This window comes from Scyliorhinus canicula, chromosome 17 (genome assembly GCF_902713615.1).
Source record: "Scyliorhinus canicula chromosome 17, sScyCan1.1, whole genome shotgun sequence".
Taxonomy (NCBI): Eukaryota; Metazoa; Chordata; class Chondrichthyes; order Carcharhiniformes; family Scyliorhinidae; genus Scyliorhinus; species Scyliorhinus canicula.
The window spans coordinates 116,468,478-116,490,366 of NC_052162.1; the positions used below are offsets into that span (position 1 = coordinate 116,468,478).

General features: G+C 46.6%; 1 protein-coding gene and 1 pseudogene across 1 annotated transcript; one reads left to right on the forward strand and one right to left on the reverse strand.

The window, feature by feature from the left end:
• The window catches only part of LOC119951354, a 30,643-nt pseudogene extending 29,235 nt beyond the window's left edge, over nucleotides 1-1,408 (reverse strand).
• Nucleotides 1,409-1,637: 229 nt separating this feature from the next.
• LOC119951544 (zinc finger protein 229-like) lies at nucleotides 1,638-20,613 on the forward strand. The gene is made up of 3 exons (XM_038774738.1): nucleotides 1,638-1,821; nucleotides 6,257-7,207; nucleotides 19,932-20,613. The coding sequence occupies exons 2-3, from the start codon at nucleotides 6,621-6,623 to the stop codon at nucleotides 20,611-20,613; spliced, it is 1,269 nt and encodes a 422-aa protein (XP_038630666.1). The 5' UTR covers nucleotides 1,638-1,821; nucleotides 6,257-6,620.
• The last annotated feature ends 1,276 nt before the right edge of the window (nucleotides 20,614-21,889 follow it).

Genomic DNA, 21,889 nt, shown 5'->3' on the forward strand with positions numbered 1-21,889 from the left:
CTTCCCATCTACTCTATCTATGTCCTTCATAAACCTGTGCTACCGTGCCCCCACACCACATATCCCCTCAGCCTCCTCTGCTCCCAGGAAACACCTAACCAGGGTCTCTTCACGCTGAAACGCCCAGGCAACATGCTTATGAATCTCCTCTGCATCCTCTCCAGTGCAATCACATCCTTCCTCTAGCGTGGCAACCAGAACCGCACTCAGTACTCCAGCTATGACTTAACGAGTGTTTTATACAGCTCCATTGTAACCTCAGTGCTCTTAAATTCTATACTTCAGCTGATAGAAGTATCTCATATCCCATCTTCACCACCTTATCTACCTTCCCTTCTAACTTCAGGGATCTATGGACAGGCACATGAAGGTCCCCCTGACCCTCTGTACTTTCTAGGGTCCTACCATTCATTGTATATTCACTTGCTTTTTCATCCTCACAAAATGCATTGCCTACTTTTCAGGATTAAATTCCATTTGCCACTGTTCTGTCTATATAACCTTTAATCTTTCCTCCTCACTACTTATCATACAACCAAGTTTTGTATCATCTGCAAACTTACTTGATCATACCTCCTCTATTCACATCCAGATCATTAATGTACACTACAAACAGCAAAGGACCCAGCACTGATCCACGTGGAACACCACTGGACACGGGCTTCCAGTCACAAAAACAACGTTCAACCATCACCCTCTGCTTCCTGCTACAATGTCAATTCTAGATCCAATTTGCCAATTGCTGTGGATCCCATGGGCTCTTACCTCATTGACCAGTCTCCCATGTGAGTCCTTGTCAAATGCTTCACTGAAGTCCCTGTAGTCTACATGAACTGTACTACCGTTAGCTACACACTGAGACAGCTCCTGAAAAAACTCAAGTCAAATTTGTGACACATGACCTCCCCTGACAAAACCATGCTGATTATCCTTCATCAATCCTTATCTCCCCAAGTGAAGATCAATTCTGGTCCGCAGAATTTTTTTCAGAAGTTTCCCTACCACTGAGGTTAGGCTCACTGGCTTGAAATTTCGGTTTTTTCCCTACTTCATTTCCTGAATAATGGAACCAGATTATCTGTCCTCCAGTCCTCCAGCGCCGCTCCTGTGACCAGAGAAGATTTGAAAATTGTCAGAGCCTCTGCAATCTCCTCCCCTGCCTTCCACAGCAGCCTGGGATATATCTCATCTGGACCTGGGGTTTTAAACAATTGAAGGTCAGAATGAGTAAAGAAATGGGAACGGGGAGAAAATAAAATGTTTTACTCACAGATGTTGGGGACAGGAGGAAGTTTGAGTCTGTGTGAAGCTCAATCTTCACTCCGAGACAGAAGCAGCAGCTTTGCTGGGCAGAGAGTGGAGGAAGCTCCGGCAACCGGGAGATTGTTCTCAATGGGAGACCGTGCTGGGAAGTCTTTGTGACGTCCAATGACGACGTGCCTGAATCATCCAATAACAATTAGTCTACTGCACCCTGATGTCTCCGAGTTCCAGTACGAAGGCCGGGCGCGGACACGGGAACCCCGCCCCCACCGATTGTGACCCCTCTTCCTGCACCTCCTCCAGACAAGGTTTCCTGGCAACCGGCTGATACTCCGGCCAGAGTGAGATCTCTCACTCCATCCCGGCCTGAGACTGCGCATGTCCAAGGGGAGGGGAAGTTGCAGAAGAGAACCCATCCCTTGAACTTCCTGCTGAGATGTTGACCAATGGGAATATGCTGACAACCGGAAGGACTTTGGTGTTCCAACCAATCGAAGCTTTGTGTTAATGAAGATTGAGCTTCACACAGACGGACACGTCCTCCTGTCTTCAACATCTGTGAGTTAAATACTTTCTTTTTTCCCCCTTTCCATTTATTTTCTCCTTTTGACCTTCAATTGGTCGCTTGCAGCAACTGAAGGAAAAGGAAGTGAATCCAGGGAGGGTGCAGACTCTGGAAAGGTTGGCACAGGCCTCTCTCTTTCTCAAGGGCATTGACATCCTTTGCTCCCTCAGCTTGACACATTTATTTGTCTGGCTAAAAGGATGGTCTCTTTCCCAATGTTCACAAGGGCCAGGTTTCCCCAGGAGATGGCTGACATTTAAGGAGACGGTAAATTAATATAGGACAGAAATATGTCTAGTGTTCTTATATGGTACAGATTAGATATATTATTTATGGTTCTGTAATATAGGAATTCAGAGCAGAAGAAGGCAATTCAGCCCCTCAAGCCTGCTCCGCCAATTAATCAGATCATGGCTGATTTCTTCCTGGTCCCAAATCCACCTCCCTACCTGTTCCCATATCCCTTAAACAGGTTTTTAAAATCAGAAATATGTCTATCTCCTTTAAACCATTTAATGACTCAAACTCTACCTCACTAAGCGGCAGCGAGTTCCACAAATTCATCACCCTCTGTGAGAAGCAGGTCACAAAGAAGAAAGAAAAGTACAGCACAGGAACAGGCCCTTCGGCCCTCCAAGCCAAGCCAAGCACCGACCATGCTGCCTGTCTAACCTAAAACCTTCTACACTTCCGTATCTGTATCCCTCTATTCCTATGCTATTCATGTATTTGTGAAGATGCCCCTTAAACGTTACTATCATACCTGCTTTCACCAGCAACTCCTCTGGCAGAGTTCCAGGCACCCACTACCCTCTATGTAAAAAAAAAAGGTTTCCCTCGCACATCTCCTCAAAACTTTGCCCCTCATGCCTTCAACCTATGTCCCCAAGTAATTGACTCTTCCACCCTGTGAAAAAGCTTCTGACTATCCACTCTGTCCATGCCCCTCATAAGTTTGTAGACTTCTATTAGGTCACCCCTCAACCTTCATCGTTCCGGTGAGAACAAACCGCGTTTATCCAACCTCTCCTCATAGCTAATGCCCTCCATACCAGGTTACATCCTGGTAAACCTCTTTTGTACCCTCTCCAAAGCCTCTACATCCTCTGGTCATGTGGCAACCACAATTGAACACTATGTTCCAAGTTCGGCAACTAAGGTTCCATAAAGCTGCAACATGACTTGCCAATTTTTATACTCCATGCCCCGGCCGATGAAGAAAAGCATGCCGCATGCCTTCTTGACTACCTTATCCACCTGCGTTGCCACTTGCAGTGATCTGTGTACCTGTACACCCAAATCCTGCTGCCTGTCAATACTCTTTAAGTGTTCTCCCATTTACTGTACATTTCCCACCTGTATTAGACCTTCCAAAATGCATTACCTCACATTTGTCTGGATTAAACTCAACCTGCCATTTCTCCACCCAAGTCTCCAACTGATCTATATCCTGCTGTAATCTCGAACATCACTATCTGCAATTCCACCAAACTTTGCGTCGTCCGCAAACTTACTCATTGGACCAGTTACATTTTCCTCCAAATCATTTAGAAACATCAAAGGCTTTGTGGAACACCACTAGTCACAGCCCTCCATTCAGAAAATCACCCTTCCAATGCTACCCTCCGTCTTCTATGATCGCGCCAGTTCTGTTCCCATCTTGCCAGCTCACCTTCTGTAGCACTCTGACACGAGGGATCTTGTCAGAGGCCTTACTGAAGTCCATGTGGAAAACACCCACTGCCCTACTTTCATCAATCATCTTTATCACTTCCTTGAAAAACTCAATCAAGTTAGTCAGACACGACCTCCCATTCACAAAACCATGCTGCCTCTCGCTAATACCTCCACTTGCTTCCAAATGAGAGTAAATTCTGTATCGAAGAATCCTCTCCAATAATTTCCCTACCACTGGCGTAATTTCCTGGATTAATCTTGCTACCCTTCTTAAACAAAGGAACAACATTAGCTATTCTCCGCCCCTCTGGGACCTCACCTGTAGGTAGTGAGGATACAAAAATTACAAAGATTGCATCTCAGTTCTAAATCTACCGCCTCTCAACCCATATCTGTGACCTCTCGCTCTAGATTGCCCCACAAGGGGAAGCATTTGGTCTATGTTTACTTTATCAATCCCTTTTAGTATTTTATACACCTGGATCAGATCCCCTCTCGTCCTTCTAAATGCCAGCGAGTACAAGTCCAAAATCTTTATTCTCTCCTCATACGTCAACCCTTTCATCCCCGAAATCAATCATGTGAACCTCCTCTGAACTGCCTCCAATGCCACCACATTCTTCCTCAAATAAGGAGACCAAAACAGGACACAATACTCCAGATGTGGTCTCACCAACACCCTATACAATTGCAACAACACTTCTCTACTTTTATACTCCAGTCCTTTTGCAATAAACGCTAACATTCCATCTGCCTTTTTAATTACTGGCGTAATTTCCTGGATTAATCTTGCTACCTTTCTTAAACAAAGGAACACATTAGCTATTCTCCGCCCCTGCATATTGACTTTCTGCGATTCATGAAGAAAAACACCCAGATCCCTCTGCCCAAATGCATTTTGAATCTGCTTTCCATTTAGATAATAATTTGCCTTTCTATTTTTTTGGCCAAAATGGACAACCTCACACTTATCCACATTAAACTCCATCTGCCAATGTTTGCCCCTATCTCCTAGCCTATCTATATCTGTCTGTAAAATCTTTATCTCCTCTTCACTGCACCCTGATTCTACATCAGCGGCAGCACTTAGTCTCCAGAATGGAGAATGCAGCCCAGTATCTGCTTATTGACTTCATCAAAACACCTCCAGGTGAATTCTCCACTGGTGGGATTTTCCATTGTGTCGGCAGCATATCCCGGCCCGCAGGCTTCCCGGCAGCCTGGGGTGTCTACAATGGGAAATCCCATTGGCCAGCACTGGGAATGGAGAGCTCTACTGCCGAGAAACACGCGACTGGGGAGGCGGAGAATTCACCCCCTCAGATACTGGCCGGAATTCTCAGGGATGGCTTCAATGGGAAATCCCAGAAACAAGCAGCGGGAAGAAAGAATCCCACTGCCCGTGAATGGCGCGCTGCCGAGGAACAAGTGGCTGGGGCACCGGAGCATCCAGCCCATTGAACACCTCGATTAAATCCCCCAATCGTTCCTCCTCCAAGAAGAATAATCCAACCTTCTCGAGTTTGTCCACGAAACAGACGTTCCTCATTCCTTTTCTATATTTTGGATCATGTTCTGCCATCACATTGTGGAAATGAAACCTCACTTGTGATAAAATCCAGAGGGCCGGATCCTGAGGAGGTTCATACTGAGCATTAAGAGACCTGGCTCAGGTCACTGCATTCAACAAATGGCTGGGGAGGAACAAGTTCTCAATAGTTAATGAGCAGCTAAAGGTGGATAGACGGGTGGGGTCATTACTTCTGCCTGTTTACAGTAGGACTGTAAACCTATAAAGATAGCACAGTGTGAGAGACAAACAGTGATCTACACTGTTGGGCCTTAACCCAGCTGCAGTTGGGTATCAGAGCAGGCAACTAAAAACAGCTGCTCCCTTCTCTATTACCCACACACATAATTTACAATAATCACACCCCATGCTCATCCCTGCATCTGAGAGAGGTGATTGGATCTTAGACCATTGAGCAGAAAACCAAACATGTTCTCTCACTGATTTGCAATGTTTATTGCCTGGAATTAACAATTAAGATAAAATATATTTTTTATTATTTCCAGTTGTGTAATATTGTGCTGTAGCTATGTTATATATCTCCAGTCATCTCTTCCCTCAGAGGGTTGTTAGTCTCTGGATTTCTCTTCCACAGGGACCAGTGGGGTGTGGGGGTCACTGAATATATTCACCGCTGAGTTGGGACAGATTTCTGATTGACCAGGGAGTCGAGGGTTATGGGGAACCAGCAGGAAAATGGAGACAAAGCTGAGATGAGGAGGGATTTCCTCACTCAAGAATATGGAGCATTCTCTCCCTCAGAGGATTGTGGAGTCATCAAGTATTTTCAGGGCAAAGATCAATGGGTTTCTAGATGATGAAGATAGCAAAGAATATGGAGGATAGTGTGAGAAAATGATGCTGAGGTAGATCGGCCAATGATCTCAAATCGATGAGCAGGCTCAATGGGCCGAATGGCTGACTGCAGAATCTATTGTGTCCTGGACAGGAAGCAGTGAGCATGGATCTGTCAATCAGCCTGAATCAGCACCTTCAGGAGAATTGGGAGGGTGAATATTAGATACAGCAGTGAGTGTGGGATGGAGGGAGAGTGTGTGGGATGGAGATTTACAGCTTTTGGGGAATGAGAGAGGAAAGAATGTTCCAGAGAAATTAAAATAATCTGTTCTGAATTTCTATCCTGGACTGACAGTGATGACATTTGTAAATTCCTTTTACAGGATATCAGAAGAGGAGGAATTATAGACAGAAATCTCAACCCAAACGTTACATCAAAATCTAATAGTCACTCAACCCCACGGGTCTGAAATAGTACCAGCCTTTGATACTTGGAGGAGAAATGTTTCTCTGGTCTGTCTGCTTCAGAGGTTTTAAACATCAGTGTGACTGGAAAATCACCGAGACACAGACACCCGAGTGAGAGTGTTCCAGAGCACCGACTGTGAAAAGAGCTTTAACCAGTTACACAGCCTGAATAAATACCATCACATCATTCACATCAGGGACAGACCGTACACGTGTTCTGTGTGTGGACGAGGCTTCAATTAATTGTCCAACCTGGAGAGACATAAGGAGACCCAAAACATGGAGAAATGGTGGAAATGTGAGGACTGTGAGAAGGGATTCAGATTCCCATCAGAGCTGGCGATTCATCGACGCATTCACACTGGGGAGAGACCATTCACCTGCTCTCAGTGTGGGAAGGGATTCACTGAGTTATCCAACCTGCGGAAACACCACCGAGTTCATACTGGCGAGAAACCATTTACCTGCTCTCAGTGTGAGAAGGGATTCACTCAGTTATCCAACCTGCAGACACACCAGCGAGTTCATACTGGGGAGAAGCCATTTACCTGCTCTCAGTGTGGGAAAGGATTCAGTAATTTATCCCACTTGCAGATACACCAGCGAGTTCACACTGGGGAGAGGCCATTCACCTGCTCTCAGTGTGGGAAGGGATTCAGTGAATCATCCAGCCTGAGGGTGCACCAACGTGCTCACACAGGAGAGAAGCCATTCACCTGCTCTTTGTGTGGGAAGGCATTCAGTAGATCATCCAACCTGCGGATACACCAGAGAGTTCACACCGGGGACAGACCATTCACCTGTTCCCACTGTACGACGGCATTCGGTGATCCATCCGCCCTGCGGAGACACCAACAAGTTCACAAGTGATTAAAGGGGTTGATTCTGCTGTTATTATTTCTGTTCTCAATTACATCAAGGGCTGGTAAACAAAGAACTTTGCGGAGACCAACTGCCGCACTCGGAGGGAAAGCCTTGCTATTTCAAAAATGCCGTTTTTTGGGAGGTTAGATGCATTCGACCCGACTATTGAGGACTGGTCCTAATATGTAGAGAGAATGTGTTACTTCTTCCGGGCCAATGATATACTGACGGACGAAAGGAAACGGGTTATCCTGCTGTCGGCATGCGGACCCTCAGCTTTCGACATTATACGTAGTCTGACTTATCCCGATGTGCCGGAAACAAATTCTTTCCAAGAATTAACGGAAATGATGAAAGAGCACTACGACTCAAAACCACCCCTCATTTTGCGTAGGTACAGATTCTACACAGCGAAGCGGGAAGACAGGGAGTCGGTCACGAATTTCCTGACCCGCCTGAGAAGGCTGGCGGAAAAATGTGAGTTCGGCCCAACGCTAAATGAAATGCTTCGGGACCGGTTAGTGTGTGGCATAAACGACCTCATAATACAGAAGGCCCTGTTAGCGGAAATGTAGCTAGACTGCAGGTAGGCGTTACAGCTCGCACTGTCCCTAGAAAAGGCAACAAGTGGGGCGCAGGAACTATAGGGCGCACCAATGGAGGTAGATACCTGTGAGAGGGACTACCACAATGGGTCCAGCTACCAGATAACCGCTCTCAGGAAAAGCCTGAGGAACAGAGGGCCAAAGGAAAACCCGAGAACTGCCCCCAAGTCTGCTAGGACTAACTGGAGACAGAGGGAAGTACCGGCTGAGGCTCCCCCAACAGAGAAGGACCGTTTCTGGCACCAGACAGGGTGGGGTAACAGCGACAGAAACCCTAGAAGGAGGTGGCAAAAGAGGAATAGCTGGTGGGGACGCAGGGAAGTACACAACCTAGACGCCCCATCCTCCTCTGAAGGGGAACAATTATATAATATTGCGATGAAGAAAGCAGAACCTATTAAGATTACCCCCCGGGTGAATGGTCGGCCGACAATAATGGAAATAGACACGGGGGCGGCCGTATCAGTACTGGGAGTGGCAGTATTTTTAAAAAATCACAGATGGATTCCAGCCACTAACCCTAACAAAAACATCGATGAAACTTAAAACCTACACGGGGGAACCCCTGGAAGTTCTAGGCACGACTCATGTACCCGTGGAATATGAGAAACAATTGCTCAGATTACCGTTGACGATAGTAGAGGGCTCCGGACCGAGCTTAAGTGGACAGAACTGGCTGAAAGACCTAAAATTAGATTGGATGAAAATTTTCCAGAGTGGAAGCGGGCAGTTGAGTGGAGTACTCCAAAAATACCCGGAGGTCTTCCAAGAAGGGGGAAATCATAGGCGCCAAAGCAACTTTGCACGTGGATCCAGAAGCCCTTCCGAAATTTTGTAAGGCCAGGGCGGTACCTTTCACGTTAAGGAAGAAAGTAGAGGTCGAAATAGAAAGGTTACGGTGCGACGGCATTATCAGACCCACAGTCCAAAGATGTGCGGGTTAGGTGGATTGGCCATGCTAAATTGCCCGTAGTGTAAGGTTAATGGGGGGATTGTTGGGTTACGGGTATACGGGTTACGTGGGTTTAAGTAGGGTGATCATTGCTCGGCACAACATCGAGGGCCGAAGGGCCTGTTCTGTGCTGTACTGTTCTATGTTCTATGTCTTAATCACGGGTAGGACGGACAGGGAACACTTGAGGAACCTGGAGGAAGTGCTCAGGCGTTTCGCAAAGGCAGGCGTACGGCTTGAAAGAGAAAAATGTGTTTTTCTGGCCCCACAAGTGACGTACCTGAAATGAAATGAAATGAAAATCGCTTATTGTCACGAGTAGACTTCAATGAAGTTACTGTGAAAAGCCCCTAGTCGCCACATTCCGGCGCCTGTCCGGGGAGGCTGGTACGGGAATCGAACCGTGCTGCTGGCCTGCTTGGTCTGCTTTAAAAGCCAGCGGTTTAGCCTGGTGAGCTAAACCAGCCCCTGGGATATAAAGTAGACGAGTCAGGCTTACGCCCATTGGAAGACAGAGTAAGGGCAATAAAAGAAGCACCAGCTCCCACCAGTGTCCAGGAGCTACGATCATTTCTAGGGTTGGTAACCTATTATGGCAAATTTATTGAAAATAGTGCGTCCATCCTAGAACCCCTCCACCAGCTACTAAAAAAGGGGCAAGAATGGAAATGGTCCGCCCGCCAGAACCGAGCATTTAGGGACATTAAGGAACAGCTGTCATCCGAAAATGTCCAAGAGCATTATGACCCAAGGAAGGAGTTGGTGGTCACTTGTGATGCATCCCCTTACGGGGTAGGAGCAGTCTTAGCCCATAGAGGAAGGAATGGGGAAGAACGGCCAATAGCCTATGCTTCAAGGACCTTGGCGATGGCTGAGAGGAAGTACGCCCAAATCGAGAAGGAAGGACTGGCGATGATATTTGCAGTAACAAAATTTCACCAGTATCTGTACGGGCGGAAATTCACCATAGTGACGGACCATAAGCCGTTATTAGGGTTATTAAAAGAAGACAAGTCAATACCCCAGATTGCATCAGCTAGAATCCAACGCTGGGCGTTGCTAATGGCGTGTATAGATACGTTCGGGAGAACAGACCGGGAACGCGAGTAGCAAATGCAGATGCTTTGAGCAGACTTCCCCTCCCGGACACCCCGCCGCTAATACCGAAAGTAGAGGAGACAGTAATGACTCTCAATTTTTTGGACACCCTACCAGTGAACGCACAACATATTCGGTTGTGGACCCAAAAAGACCTCGTTTTAGCCAAGATGAAGCATGTACTGCTAACAGGGGAACTGGAAAGACCAGTGGAGCCCCAGTTGCACCCATACTGAAGCAGAAGGGACCAAATAACCGTTGAAGACTGTATCCTATTATGGGGAGCCCGGGTAATAGTCCCAGCTCAGGGCCGTCGGGCAATCTTAACCGAGTTACATCATGGACACCCAGGGGTGTCTAAAATGAAGATGCTAGCTCGAAGCTACATTTGGTGGCCAGGATTGGACACACACAGCAGCTTTGGTACGTCGGTGCCAGGAGTGCCAACAGGGGCAAAGAGTGCCACCAGCTGCGCTATTGCACCCATGGGAATGGCCAGGCAGACCATGGACCCGCCTGCATATTGACCACGCTGGCCCTTTCATGCGCTCAATGTTTTTGGTGATAGTGGTCCAAATGGTTGGACGTCCACCGGGTAAACGTGGCAAGCACAGCATCAACAATTGAAAAGCTCAGGGCCTCGTTTGCAACACATGGACTTCCGGAGGTATTGGTGTCGGACAACGGAACGGCATTCACAAGTGGGGAATTTGGAAAATCCCTAAAGGAAAACGGAGTCCGCCACATCAAAACGGCCCCTTACCACCCAGCGTCCAATGGCCTGGCAGAGAGAGCGGTCCATACACTAAAAGCAGGACTCAAGAAGCAGCCCGCAGTGTCAATGGATACAAAGCTCTCCCACTGGCTGTTTGATTACAGGACCACACCGCATTCCACAATGGGCATACCGCCAGCTGAACTCTTAATGGGAAGGCGGCTGCAAACGAGGCTGAGTCGCCTTTTCCCAGATTTAACGGGGAAAGTGGAGAAACAACAGGAGGCCCAACGCAGGGGGCATGATAATAGTCGGCAGCAGAGTGGGGGCACCGGTTTGGGTCAAGAATGATGGGAATAGACCAACGTGGGTCAATGGCACGGTAGGGTCCGAAACAGGGCCCATATCCTATGAAGTTCCGATAGGAGGTAAGGTTGCTGCTTACCGAGACCAAATAAGGGCAGCGGAACCACACCTGGAGGCAGGCGAAGCAGGACCACCTCAAGCTGGGATAGCCCAGACGGAAAAGATACCCACATTCCAGCCCCGAGCAATTTCTCCAGACCCCGTCATCCAGTCGTCGGAGATGGACACGTTCGACGAGGCCACCGCGACACCTCTCCCCGAGGAGGAGGAAGAACAACTTCCAAGGAGGTTGTCAAGGAAAAGACAGGCATCTATAAGGTACATCCTGCCCACGTTGGAGAACGACCCGGCGGACAACACAGAGGTGACAGACCCGGACATGAGGAGCAGGAAGAAGCTCAGAGGAATGCTAGCTGGCAGGAATTCCTCGGACCTTTGGAGGGGAGGGGTGTAATGACCTCCAATTAGCATTATTGGTTGGCCAATTTGAGTATGAACTCCCTCAATGATAGCTCATTGAGGGGGCCCATATAAGCACCTGTGTAGGCTTTGTGATCCAGTCTTAAGTTGACTGGAATGCTAGCAGCACTGTTTGGAGCTGCTCTTGTATCTAGTTATTGGAAATAAATATTGGTGTGGTGACGGGACTCCTGCCTCCTGTGGATTATTACAAGTAGGCTGCAATTAAGTTACTGTGAAAAGCCCCTGGTTGCCACATTCCGACGCCTGTTCGGGGAGGCTGGTATGGGAATTGAACCGTGCTGCTGGCCTGCCTTGGCCTGCTTTAAAGGCCAGTGATTTAGCCCAGTGTGCTAAACCAGCCCCGAAATGAAATGAAAATCACTTATTGTCACAAGTAAACTACAAATGAAGTTACTGTGAAAAGCCCCTAGTCGCCACATTCCGGTGCCTGTTTGGGGAGGCTGGTATGGGTAGTGAAGCTACTGAGCCAGTGATGGACATTGGACTCCCCCACCCAGAATACATTCTGTGTCCTTGACTCAAAGTGATGTTCAGCATTAAGGAATATTGATTCACCAGCGGGATGGGGCGGTAGGTGATAATCAGCAGGAGGTCTCCTTGCCCATATTTTACCCGATGTCACGAGACCTCTTGGGGTCCAGAGTCGATGTGGAGAACTCCCAGGGTCACTCCCTTCCAACTGTATCCCACTGTCCACACAGATCCCACGGTCCACACAAATTGCTGAACTCGGAGGGAAAAAGCAACATGACGGAATTTTCTCTCAAAGTCCAATTCCTCACAAGGAGCTCTCAAAATCCAGATGGATCGCCAGCAATCAGCAGTGTGGTTCCTGACCAAGTTAACCTGACCTCGGATATGGAAAACCTTTGAAGCCGTCACAGATCCTATCCCAGGGTCCAGATTGTACACAATCCAATCGGAATTTTATACAGCAACAGGAAGCACAACCACTTAACCAAGGAAAACTGGGAAGACTGTGTGACCTGGGAAAGTTCTCTTGGGAAGGTTCAAAGAAAGTGAATCAACCAATAGTAAAGTGAACTCTTGTTGACAACAGCACTGGGACTCTCGAGCAAGCTGAACTTTCAAACATCTGATATGACCATCAATTCACTCGAGACACGAGAGGAAGTAAACTGTGGTTTTAATAGACCTACAACTGAGCCTGCCTGCGACCAGAAGAACTGAGGGCAGACTCACAAGACCGCAGCACTTTATACTTCCGGTAGTGGGAGGGGCCATGGGCGGAGCCAAGGGTGGAGCCCTGTACAAGCTCCTCATCTCCCCCTGTGGGCAGAGTCGCGCAACAGCTCACAGACAAAGCCCACAAGGACACAATGCTATATAGTGTGAATTAAGCATTATACATTCACCACAACCTCATTGTCACATTGGGTTAGTTTTGTTCAGGGTTAAGCTTATAGTATTGCCAAGGTGATATGTTTTATTGTAAAATGGGAAAAAGAGAAACCATTACCTGAACAGTGTGTAATAAAGACATTGTTACCGTGTTTATAATGTTCAAATATGTTGTAGCATGAAAGGATTCTGAAAACATGCTTACTTCAGAAGCTTTATTCCTTGGGGATGGGAGGGCATGTGATGACCCAGGTACTTTGTGAAATACCTTTAATAATTTAATAGTAAGATTAATAATAATTATTAGTATTGTTTTATTATTAATTTGGGAAATACTTTTTTGTGCAATGAACCCTTTAAAACCCAAAGTGAAACTGGAGATTCTTTTGAAGGAGAGGAACTGATTTCTTGGTTCTGAGGTCATCAGTTCCAAGAAATAACCATGTGACCTGAGGTTGCTCTGGGAACGTAAAGCTGAAGAAGCCAAGGCTGAATAGACAGATAATCGTATATTCAGTTACGCTTTCCGTCCCACTGAAGCAGGTTCGGTTGCTGGGGGTAAAGGACAGACACAGTTAATAAGGAAACCTGCAGTTCAAAACAGAGTTTGGAGCTTCCAACAGATCTGGGTGTTGAAGCAGTGCACTGAGAATACAGCAAGGAATGTGTTGTCGCGTGTTACACAGTTGGAAAGGACAGCTTGCTGAAGGCTAGGAGAGCAGGGGGTTGTGGATCGGAAAACACCACTTGCTTCTATTTCACTTATGCGAAATCCAACCATACAGTTTAAAGAGGTCATAAAATTGAGTCTCTGGGGACATAAGAGCGTCACAACCCGAAAGAGAGCATTTACAGACGTGCACTTTGTTGGTGTTCACAATATTCACGAACCTTGGCTAGAATTTGGCTGTTGGTGGAAGTGACTCAAAAGGCCAAGTCCATTGGATGGGAAGTGAGGGATCTGACATTGCAGAGGGAGATTGGGAAGACTGAGATTGTCCATGGTGCAACATTTCCACAGGAAGTAATGTGAAGGCGCGGAACAATGTGGGATGTATCTTTGTTGTGCTGACTATTAAAGTGAAATTTCTCTTGTTCTGTGAAATATCCAGTCCCTGTTAAGTCAGGTTTGTGTCGATTTTAGTTGGTTTGTCACAGTGAAAGTTTGAAAATGTGAAATTTTGTCCATTGGTTTTCTTTCCATTGGAGATTCCTTTCATTTAATAAGTTATCAATCTCTACAGAGATGGTAACAATAGACAGAGAGGCATTAGGGCAGTGGAGGAGGACATTCTACCTATCGGGTCCATGCTAACCCTGTGTAAATCATCCATTCAGTCCCATTCGCGCCTTCTATCCCCGTACCCCTGTAAGTTTATTGCCTTCAAGCCCCCATCCAATTTCCTTTTGATATCTGGGAAAGGTGGGAGGAACCAAAGGAAATCCAGTTTAATCTGGCACATCCGCAGTTTATTATTAAGACCTGGAAGATAATAAGGTGTTTAGTTAATAAACAAGTTGAACCTGGATCAGGCCAACAAAATGGGGACATTCAATGGGTTTGATGTGTATCTGAGATGCTGAAGCTGTATGTTAACACGTTAAAATCTTTGAAATAGACAGACAGAGAAACATTAGAACTGTCCCAGTCCCCATTAAAACACATTTACGGGAAGTTTAATAAGGGGGTCTCCTCTGCCACTCATTCAGCTCCTGGCTGATCCACACCTCAACTCCATGCTCCTGTCTTTGCTGCTCTTTGCACAGGGTTGGGTTGATGAGGGACGGAAGCTGGCGAGGTGAGACTGGGGGAGGGGAACCACAGCCAAATAAACACACAGGTGAACCGTGCAGGAGAGCATCCTGAAATGTAACAAGAATTCTGTTAGTTAGTGGCTAACTAGGCAATGTGCTGTGATGAGGTTTTAGAAATAGATCCTGGGCAGACTCGTTCACTGGAGCTCCACTGAATCTATCCAACAGCCAAAGTGACCTCTAACGTTGGAAAATATATGCTGCCCTCAAAGGATGCTGTGAAAATCCCCTAGTTGCCACACACCGGTGCCTGTTCAGGTACACTGAGGGAGAATTCGGAGTGTCCAATTCCCCTAACAGCACAACTTTCAGGACTTGTAAGAGGAAACTGGAGCACCCAGAGGAAACCCACGCAGACACAGGGAGAACGTGCAGACTCCTCATAGACAGTGACCCAAGCCGGGAATCAATCCTCGGTCCCTAGCAATGTGAAGCAAAAGTGCTAACCACTGTGTTACTGTGCTGCTTGGAGATGCGACACACTGCTGCCACTGCGTATCAATGGTGGAGATGGTGAATGGGGTACTGATCATGTGCCTACTTTGGCCTGTATAAAACAAACTCTCCGATTTGAATAAAACAGTCCGATAATTAAGCACTTTAAAGAATTGATTAAAACCTGATAAAGTTAAATAATCCAGTCCACTTGAAAAAAAAATCTGCTCTTCAAAGATATATTGGTACAAATTACATGAATTCTTTGTAGTTGAATTGAGTACCTTGACTCCTCACACGGACACCTGGCTGACAAGAGGCACTGATTGGACAATAGCTGGAAACAATGAGCTGAAATGTTTTTCTGGGAGTGAAACTGTTTCTCTTTAACCCGGAATCGACTATGTGAGAGTTAAAGGCAATACCAGGCTAAATGACATTGAATATACAGCACAGAACCAGCCCAACCAATCCATGCCAATGTTTATACTTCACTTGAGCCTCCTCTCATACTTTCCCATCTGACTCAATCAGTGTATCCCTCTGTTCATTTCTCCACATTCCCACCACTCTGTGGGTAAGAAGCTTCTCCTGAATTCCTGATTAGATTATCTCACATTCATAGCTTCTAGTTTTTGTCTTACCATTACAAGTGAAAGCACTCTTCATGTGCATCAAAATCTTTCATAATTTACAGCCCTCCATTAGCTCCTAAGCCTTGTATTTTGATGAGAGCAGTGACCCGGCCTATGCATCGCCTCCTGATAGGTTTAACCTCTCACACTAAAAATCTAAAGACAAAAATGCCTGGTTCACACATTTGGAGACTGGTTTGAAGAGGGGTAATGGCGGCTGAATCAACCATAATGCACCTCGCCGGAAAAACCACTATCCAACGGGCCGGGACTGCGCATGTCCAAAGGAAGCTATGCGCATGAGCAGTGGCGTTCATTCCTATTGATGTCAAAATGGCATCCATGATGACGTTACATCCGTTAACCATTTTGTCTGTCGGCCAGCAACCAATGGGAAGAGTCGGAAGACCGGAAGGACTCTGGTCCTCCAGCCAATCAGAGCGCGGACTTTGTGTTAACCACGTTTCAGCTTCAGACAGACTGAAAAATCCTGCTGTGCCCAACATCTGTGAGTAAAACACTTTCTTTTCTCCCCCTTTCCATTTCTTTTCTCATTCTCACCTTCAATTGGTCACTTGCAGCAAATGAAGGGAAAGGAAGTGAATCCAGGGAGGGTGCAGACTCTGGAAAGCTTGGCCCAGGTCTCTCTCTATCTTAAAGAAATTGACATCCTTTGCGCCCTCAGCTTGCCACATTTATTTGTCTGGCTAAAAGGATGCATAGAATTTACAGTGCAGAAGGAGAATAATTGGCCCATTGAGTCTGCACCAGCCCTTGGAAAGAGCACTCTACTTAAGCCCACCTCATCCCCCTAACCCAGTAATCTCACCTGAACTTTTTGGACACTGAGGGCAATTTATCATGGCCAATCCACCTAACTTGCACATCTTTGGACTGTAAGAGGAAACTGGAGGACAGTGAGAGCCTTTTTCCTCGGATGGTAATGTCTAGCACGAGGGGACATAGCTTTAAATTGAGGGGAAATACCTATAGGACAGATGTCAGAGGTAGGTTCTTTACTCAGAGAGTAGTATGGTCATTGGATAAACATATGGATGATAAGGGAATAGTGTAGATGGGCTTTAGGGTGGTTTCACAGGTCGGCGCAACATCAAGGACTGAAGGGCCTGTACTGCTCTGTAATGTTCTCTGGAGCACCCAGAGGAAACCCACACAGACACGGGGAGAACATGCTGACTCCGCACAGGCAGTGAACCAAACGGCAAATCGAACCTGGGACCCTGGAGCTGTGAAGCAACTGGGCTAACAACTGTGCTACCTTGCTGCCCCTGATGGTCTCTTTTCTAGTGTTCACAATTAAAGGGCTGGTTTCCCGAGGAGATGGCTGACATGTAAGGGGACAGTAAATTAATTGAAATAAGTGTAATGTTATATTGTACAGATTAAATATATTATTTGTTCTGTAATAAAGTACATTTATTATTATTTCTAGTTGTGTAATATCGTACTGAAGAGCTTCATTTCCAGAAGAGAAAATGCTGGAAAATCTCAGCCAGTCTGGCAGCACCTGTGAGGAGAGAAAAGAGCTATTGTTTTTGAGTCCAGATGACCCTTTGTCAAAGCTAAAAAGGATAGAAAGTGGGAGACATTTATACCATTGGGCGAGGGAAAGAAAGATCAGTCATAACTACAGAAACAAAGGAAAAAGAAGGGCAGCACAGTGGTTAGCATTGTGGTTTCACAGCGCAGGGTCCCGAGTTTAATTCCCGGCTTGGGTCACTGTGTGGAGTCTGCACGTTTTCCCCCGTGTCTGTGTGGCTTTTCTCCGGTTCCTTCCCAAAAGTCCCGAAAGATGTGCTGTTAGGTCATTTGGACATTCTGAATTCTCCCTCTGTGTACCCGAACACGTGCCAGAATGTGGTGACTAGGGGCTTTTCACAGTAACTTAATTGCAGTGTTAATGTAATTCTACCTGTGACTATAAAGATTATTTAAAAAATAAAGATTATAATGGCAGTCCCCAGAGAGAATAAAAACTGAGAAAGACTAAACAGCAGAGAAACTAAAATCAGAAGGTAAGCTGTGACAGATGTAGATGTGGGGGGAGGGGGGCATGGTTGGGAGAGAGGTAAAATGAGAAAAAGGAGGGAAGTGGGAAGCAAAGTAGACAAAGGGTAAAGAGAGGGGGGATAAGATAGGGGGAAAGAGTGAGGGGGAAATATATATATATATGAAGAAAGACAAGAAAGAAATAACAGGTAATGGACAGTTCAAATGAAATGGAAAGAAAACAAAGAGGATGAGGTGGGGTAGAGCAAATCATCTGAAGTTGTTGAATCCGATATTGAGACCAGAAGGCTGGAGCATGCCTAACCGGAGGATGATATGCTGTTCCTCCCGTTTGCGTTGAGCGTCACTGGGACATTGCAATAAGCCAAGGGCAGGCATGGAAGCAGGGTCTTGTGTTAAAATGGCCAGCAGGGTGGCACAGTGGTTAATCTCTGCTGCCTCACGGCGCCAAGGTGCCAGGTTCAATCCCGGCTCTAAGTCAATGACCATGTGGAGTCTGCACATTTTCCCCGTGTCTGCTTGGCGTTGGCCCCTACAACCCAAAGTGCAGTGTAGGAGGATCGGCACGGTAAAATTGTCCCTTAATATGAAAAAATGAATTGGGTAATCCAAATTTATATAAATAAATAAATAAAATGGCAAGCAACGGGAAGGTCAGGGTCCTGAATGCGCTCAGGCCGAAGGTGCTCAGCAAAGTGACCACTGCCATCTAGAAGAACAATTCCCAGGTATCTGGGAACCCCACCGCCTGGAGGTTCCCTTCCAAGTCACTCACCAGACAGACTTGGAAATATATCGCCGTTCCTTCACTGTCGCTGGGGCAACATCCTGTAACTCCCTCGCTAACAGCACAGTGGGTGTGCAAGGAGACCACTTACCACCACTTTCTGAAGGGCAACTATGGATGGGCAACAAATACTGGCCTAACCAGCGACGCCCAGATCCAGTAAATTCATTTATTTAAAAAACATTTTAGAAGACCCAATTATTTTTTTCTAATTAAGGGGCAATTTAGCATGGCCAATTCCCCGGCCCTGCACACCGTTTTACATTGTGGGGGTGAGACCCATGCAGACACTGGGAGAATGTGCAGACTCCACACGGACAGTGACACGGGGCCAGGATCTTCAATGAATTTAAAGACAATGTAGTGAAGCTTTGGAATTCTCTACTCCAGAGGATTGTGCGGACTCAGTCATCAAGTATTTTCAAGACAGAGATTGACATGTTTCTGATGTGGAGATGCCGGCGTTGGACTGGGGTGAGCACAGTAAGAAGTCTTACAACACCAGGTTAAAGTCCAACAGGTTTGATTCAAACACGAGCTTTCGGAGCGCAGCCTGAGGAAGGAGCTGCGCTCCGAAAGCTCGTGTTTGAATCAAACCTGTTGGACTTTAACCTGGTGTTGTAAGACTTCTTACTGGACATGTTTCTGGATATTGAAGACAGTGAGGGAGATGGGGGATAGTGTGGGAAAGTGGTGCTGAGGTAGATCGGCCACTGATCCCATTGAATGGTTAAGCAGGCTCGATGGGCTGAATGGCCAACTGCAGCTCCTGTTTGTTATGATCTCTGTGTCCAGGACAGGAAGCAGTGAGCAGAGATCTGTCAATCAGCCTGAATCAGCACCTTCAGTAGAATTGGGAGGGTGAATATTAGATACAGCAGAGTGAGAATGGAGGGAGAGTGTGTGGGATGGAAATTTACAGCTTTTGGGAATGAGAGAGGAAAGAATGTTGCTGAGAAACTGCAATTGTCTGTTCTGAATTTCTATCCTGGACTGACAGTGATGTCTTTTGTAAACTCCTTTTACAGGATGTTAAAAGGATGGGATTTACAGACAGAAATCTCAAACGTCACGTCTCGTTCTGACAGTCACTCGATTCATCGGCCATTATCTCGAAGGAGAAATGTTCGCCCAACCTGTTGGCTTCAATAGATTTTAAACATCAGTGTAACTGGAAAAGCACCGAGACACACACACCCGAGTGAGACTGTTCCAGAGCACTGACTGTGGAAAGGGCTTTAACCAGTTACACAGCCTGAAAAACCATCACACCATTCACAGCAGGGAGAGACCGTACACGTGTTCTGTGTGTGGACGAGGCTTCAGCTGATTGCCGACCTGGAGAGACACGAGAAAACCCAAACTATGGAGAAACGATGGAAATGTGGGGACTGTGGGAAGGGATACAGAATCCCATCTCAGCTGGAAGTTCACCGACGCAGTCACACTGGGGAGAGGCCATTCACCTGCTCTCAGTGTGCGAAGGGATTCACTGAGTTATCCAGCCTGACGAAACACCAGCGAATTCACACTGGGGAGAGGCCGTTCACCTGCTCTCAGTGTGAGAAGGGATTCACTCAATTATCCAGCCTGAAGAAACACCAGCGAGTTCACACTGGGGAGAAACCGTTCACCTGCTCCCAGTGTGGGAAGGGATTCAGTGATTCCTTCAACCTGCGGATACACCAGCGAGTTCACACTGGGGAGAGGCCGTTCACCTGCTCTCAGTGTGGTAAGGGATTCACTTACTTATCCAGCCTGAAGGAACACCAGCGAGCTCACACTGGGGAGAGGCTGTTCACCTGCTCTCAGTGTGGTAAGGGATTCACTTACTTATCCAACCTGCAGAGACACCAGCGAGCTCACACTGGGGAGAAGCCATTCACCTGCTCTCAGTGTGGTAAGGGATTCACTGACTTATCCAACCTGCAGAGACACCAGCGAATTCATACTGGGGAGAAGCCATTTACCTGCTCTCAGTGTGGTAAGGGATTCACTTACTTATCCAACCTGCAGACACACCAGCGAGTTCACACTGGGGAGAGGCCGTTCACCTGCTCCCAGTGTGGGAAGGGATACTGTGTTCCCTCGTCCCTGCTGAAACACCAACAAGTTCACAAGTGATCACCGTGATGGATTCTGCTGTTATTGTTTCTGCTTCAATTACATCCAGGACTGCATTTCGTTCTCTCTTCTCTTTCTGTCTCAGGGATTCTGAGACAGGAAAAGTGATGCAACCGTGGCAAACGAGAAATATTAAAAATTAATTAGATCAAAGGAAGAGGCTCATAAAGTCGCTGGTTTAGTTCACTCAGCTGAATCGCTGGCTTTGAAAGCAGACCAAGCGGGCCAGCAGCACGGTTCGATTCCCGTACCAGCCTCCCCGGACAGGCGCTGTAATGTGGCGACTCGGGGATTTTCACAGTAACTTCATTGAAGCCCACTCATGACAATAAGTGATTTTCATTTCATTTCAAGTGGCCCAAATAGTGGCAAGCCTGAGGATTGGGAACTTGTTTAGAATTCAGCAAAGGAGGACCAAGAAACTGATGAAGAGAAAATAGAATATGAGAGCAAACTGGGGAGAAACATAAAAACCGACTGGAAAAGCTCCTGTAGGAATGTGAAAGGGGAAAGATTAGCAAAGACCAATGTGGGTCCATTCCAGGCAGAGACAGGAGAGTTTATAATGGGGAATAAGGAAATGGCAGAGAAACTAAACAATGTGTGTCTGTCTTCACGAAGGAAGATACAGAAATTGTCCCCAAAACACTGGAGAACCAAGGGACCAGTGAGCACGAGGAACTGAAGGAGATTAGTATCAGTGAAAAAGTAGCACTGGAGAAATTAATGTGGTTCAAAGTTAATAAATTCCCAGAAGCTGATGCTCTACATCCCAGAGTGTTGAAAGAGGCGGCTGTAGAGATTGTGGATACATTGGTGATCATCTTTCAAAATTTTATAGATTCTGGAATGGTTCCTGCAGATTGGAAGGTGGTAAACGTAACCCCACTATTTAAGGAGGGAGAGAGAAAACGGGGAACCACAGACCCATTAGCCTGACATCAGTAGGAGGGAAAATGCTACAATCTATTATAAAGGATGTGATAACATACAGATTAGGAACAGGAGTAGGCCACTCGGCCCCTCGAGCCTGATCCACCATTCAATAAGTTCACAGCTGATCTGATTGTAACCTCAACTCCACACTCCCGCTGCCCCCCCCGATAACCTTTCACCTTCTTGGCAAGAATTTATCCAGCTCTGCCTTTTGAGGAAGAGAGTTCGAAAGACTCGCGACCCTCTCATTGAATAAGTTCTCCTTTGTCTTAAATGGACAACTTATTACTTTTAAAGTGACTCCAATTTTAGATTCTCCCACAAGAGGAAACATCCTTTC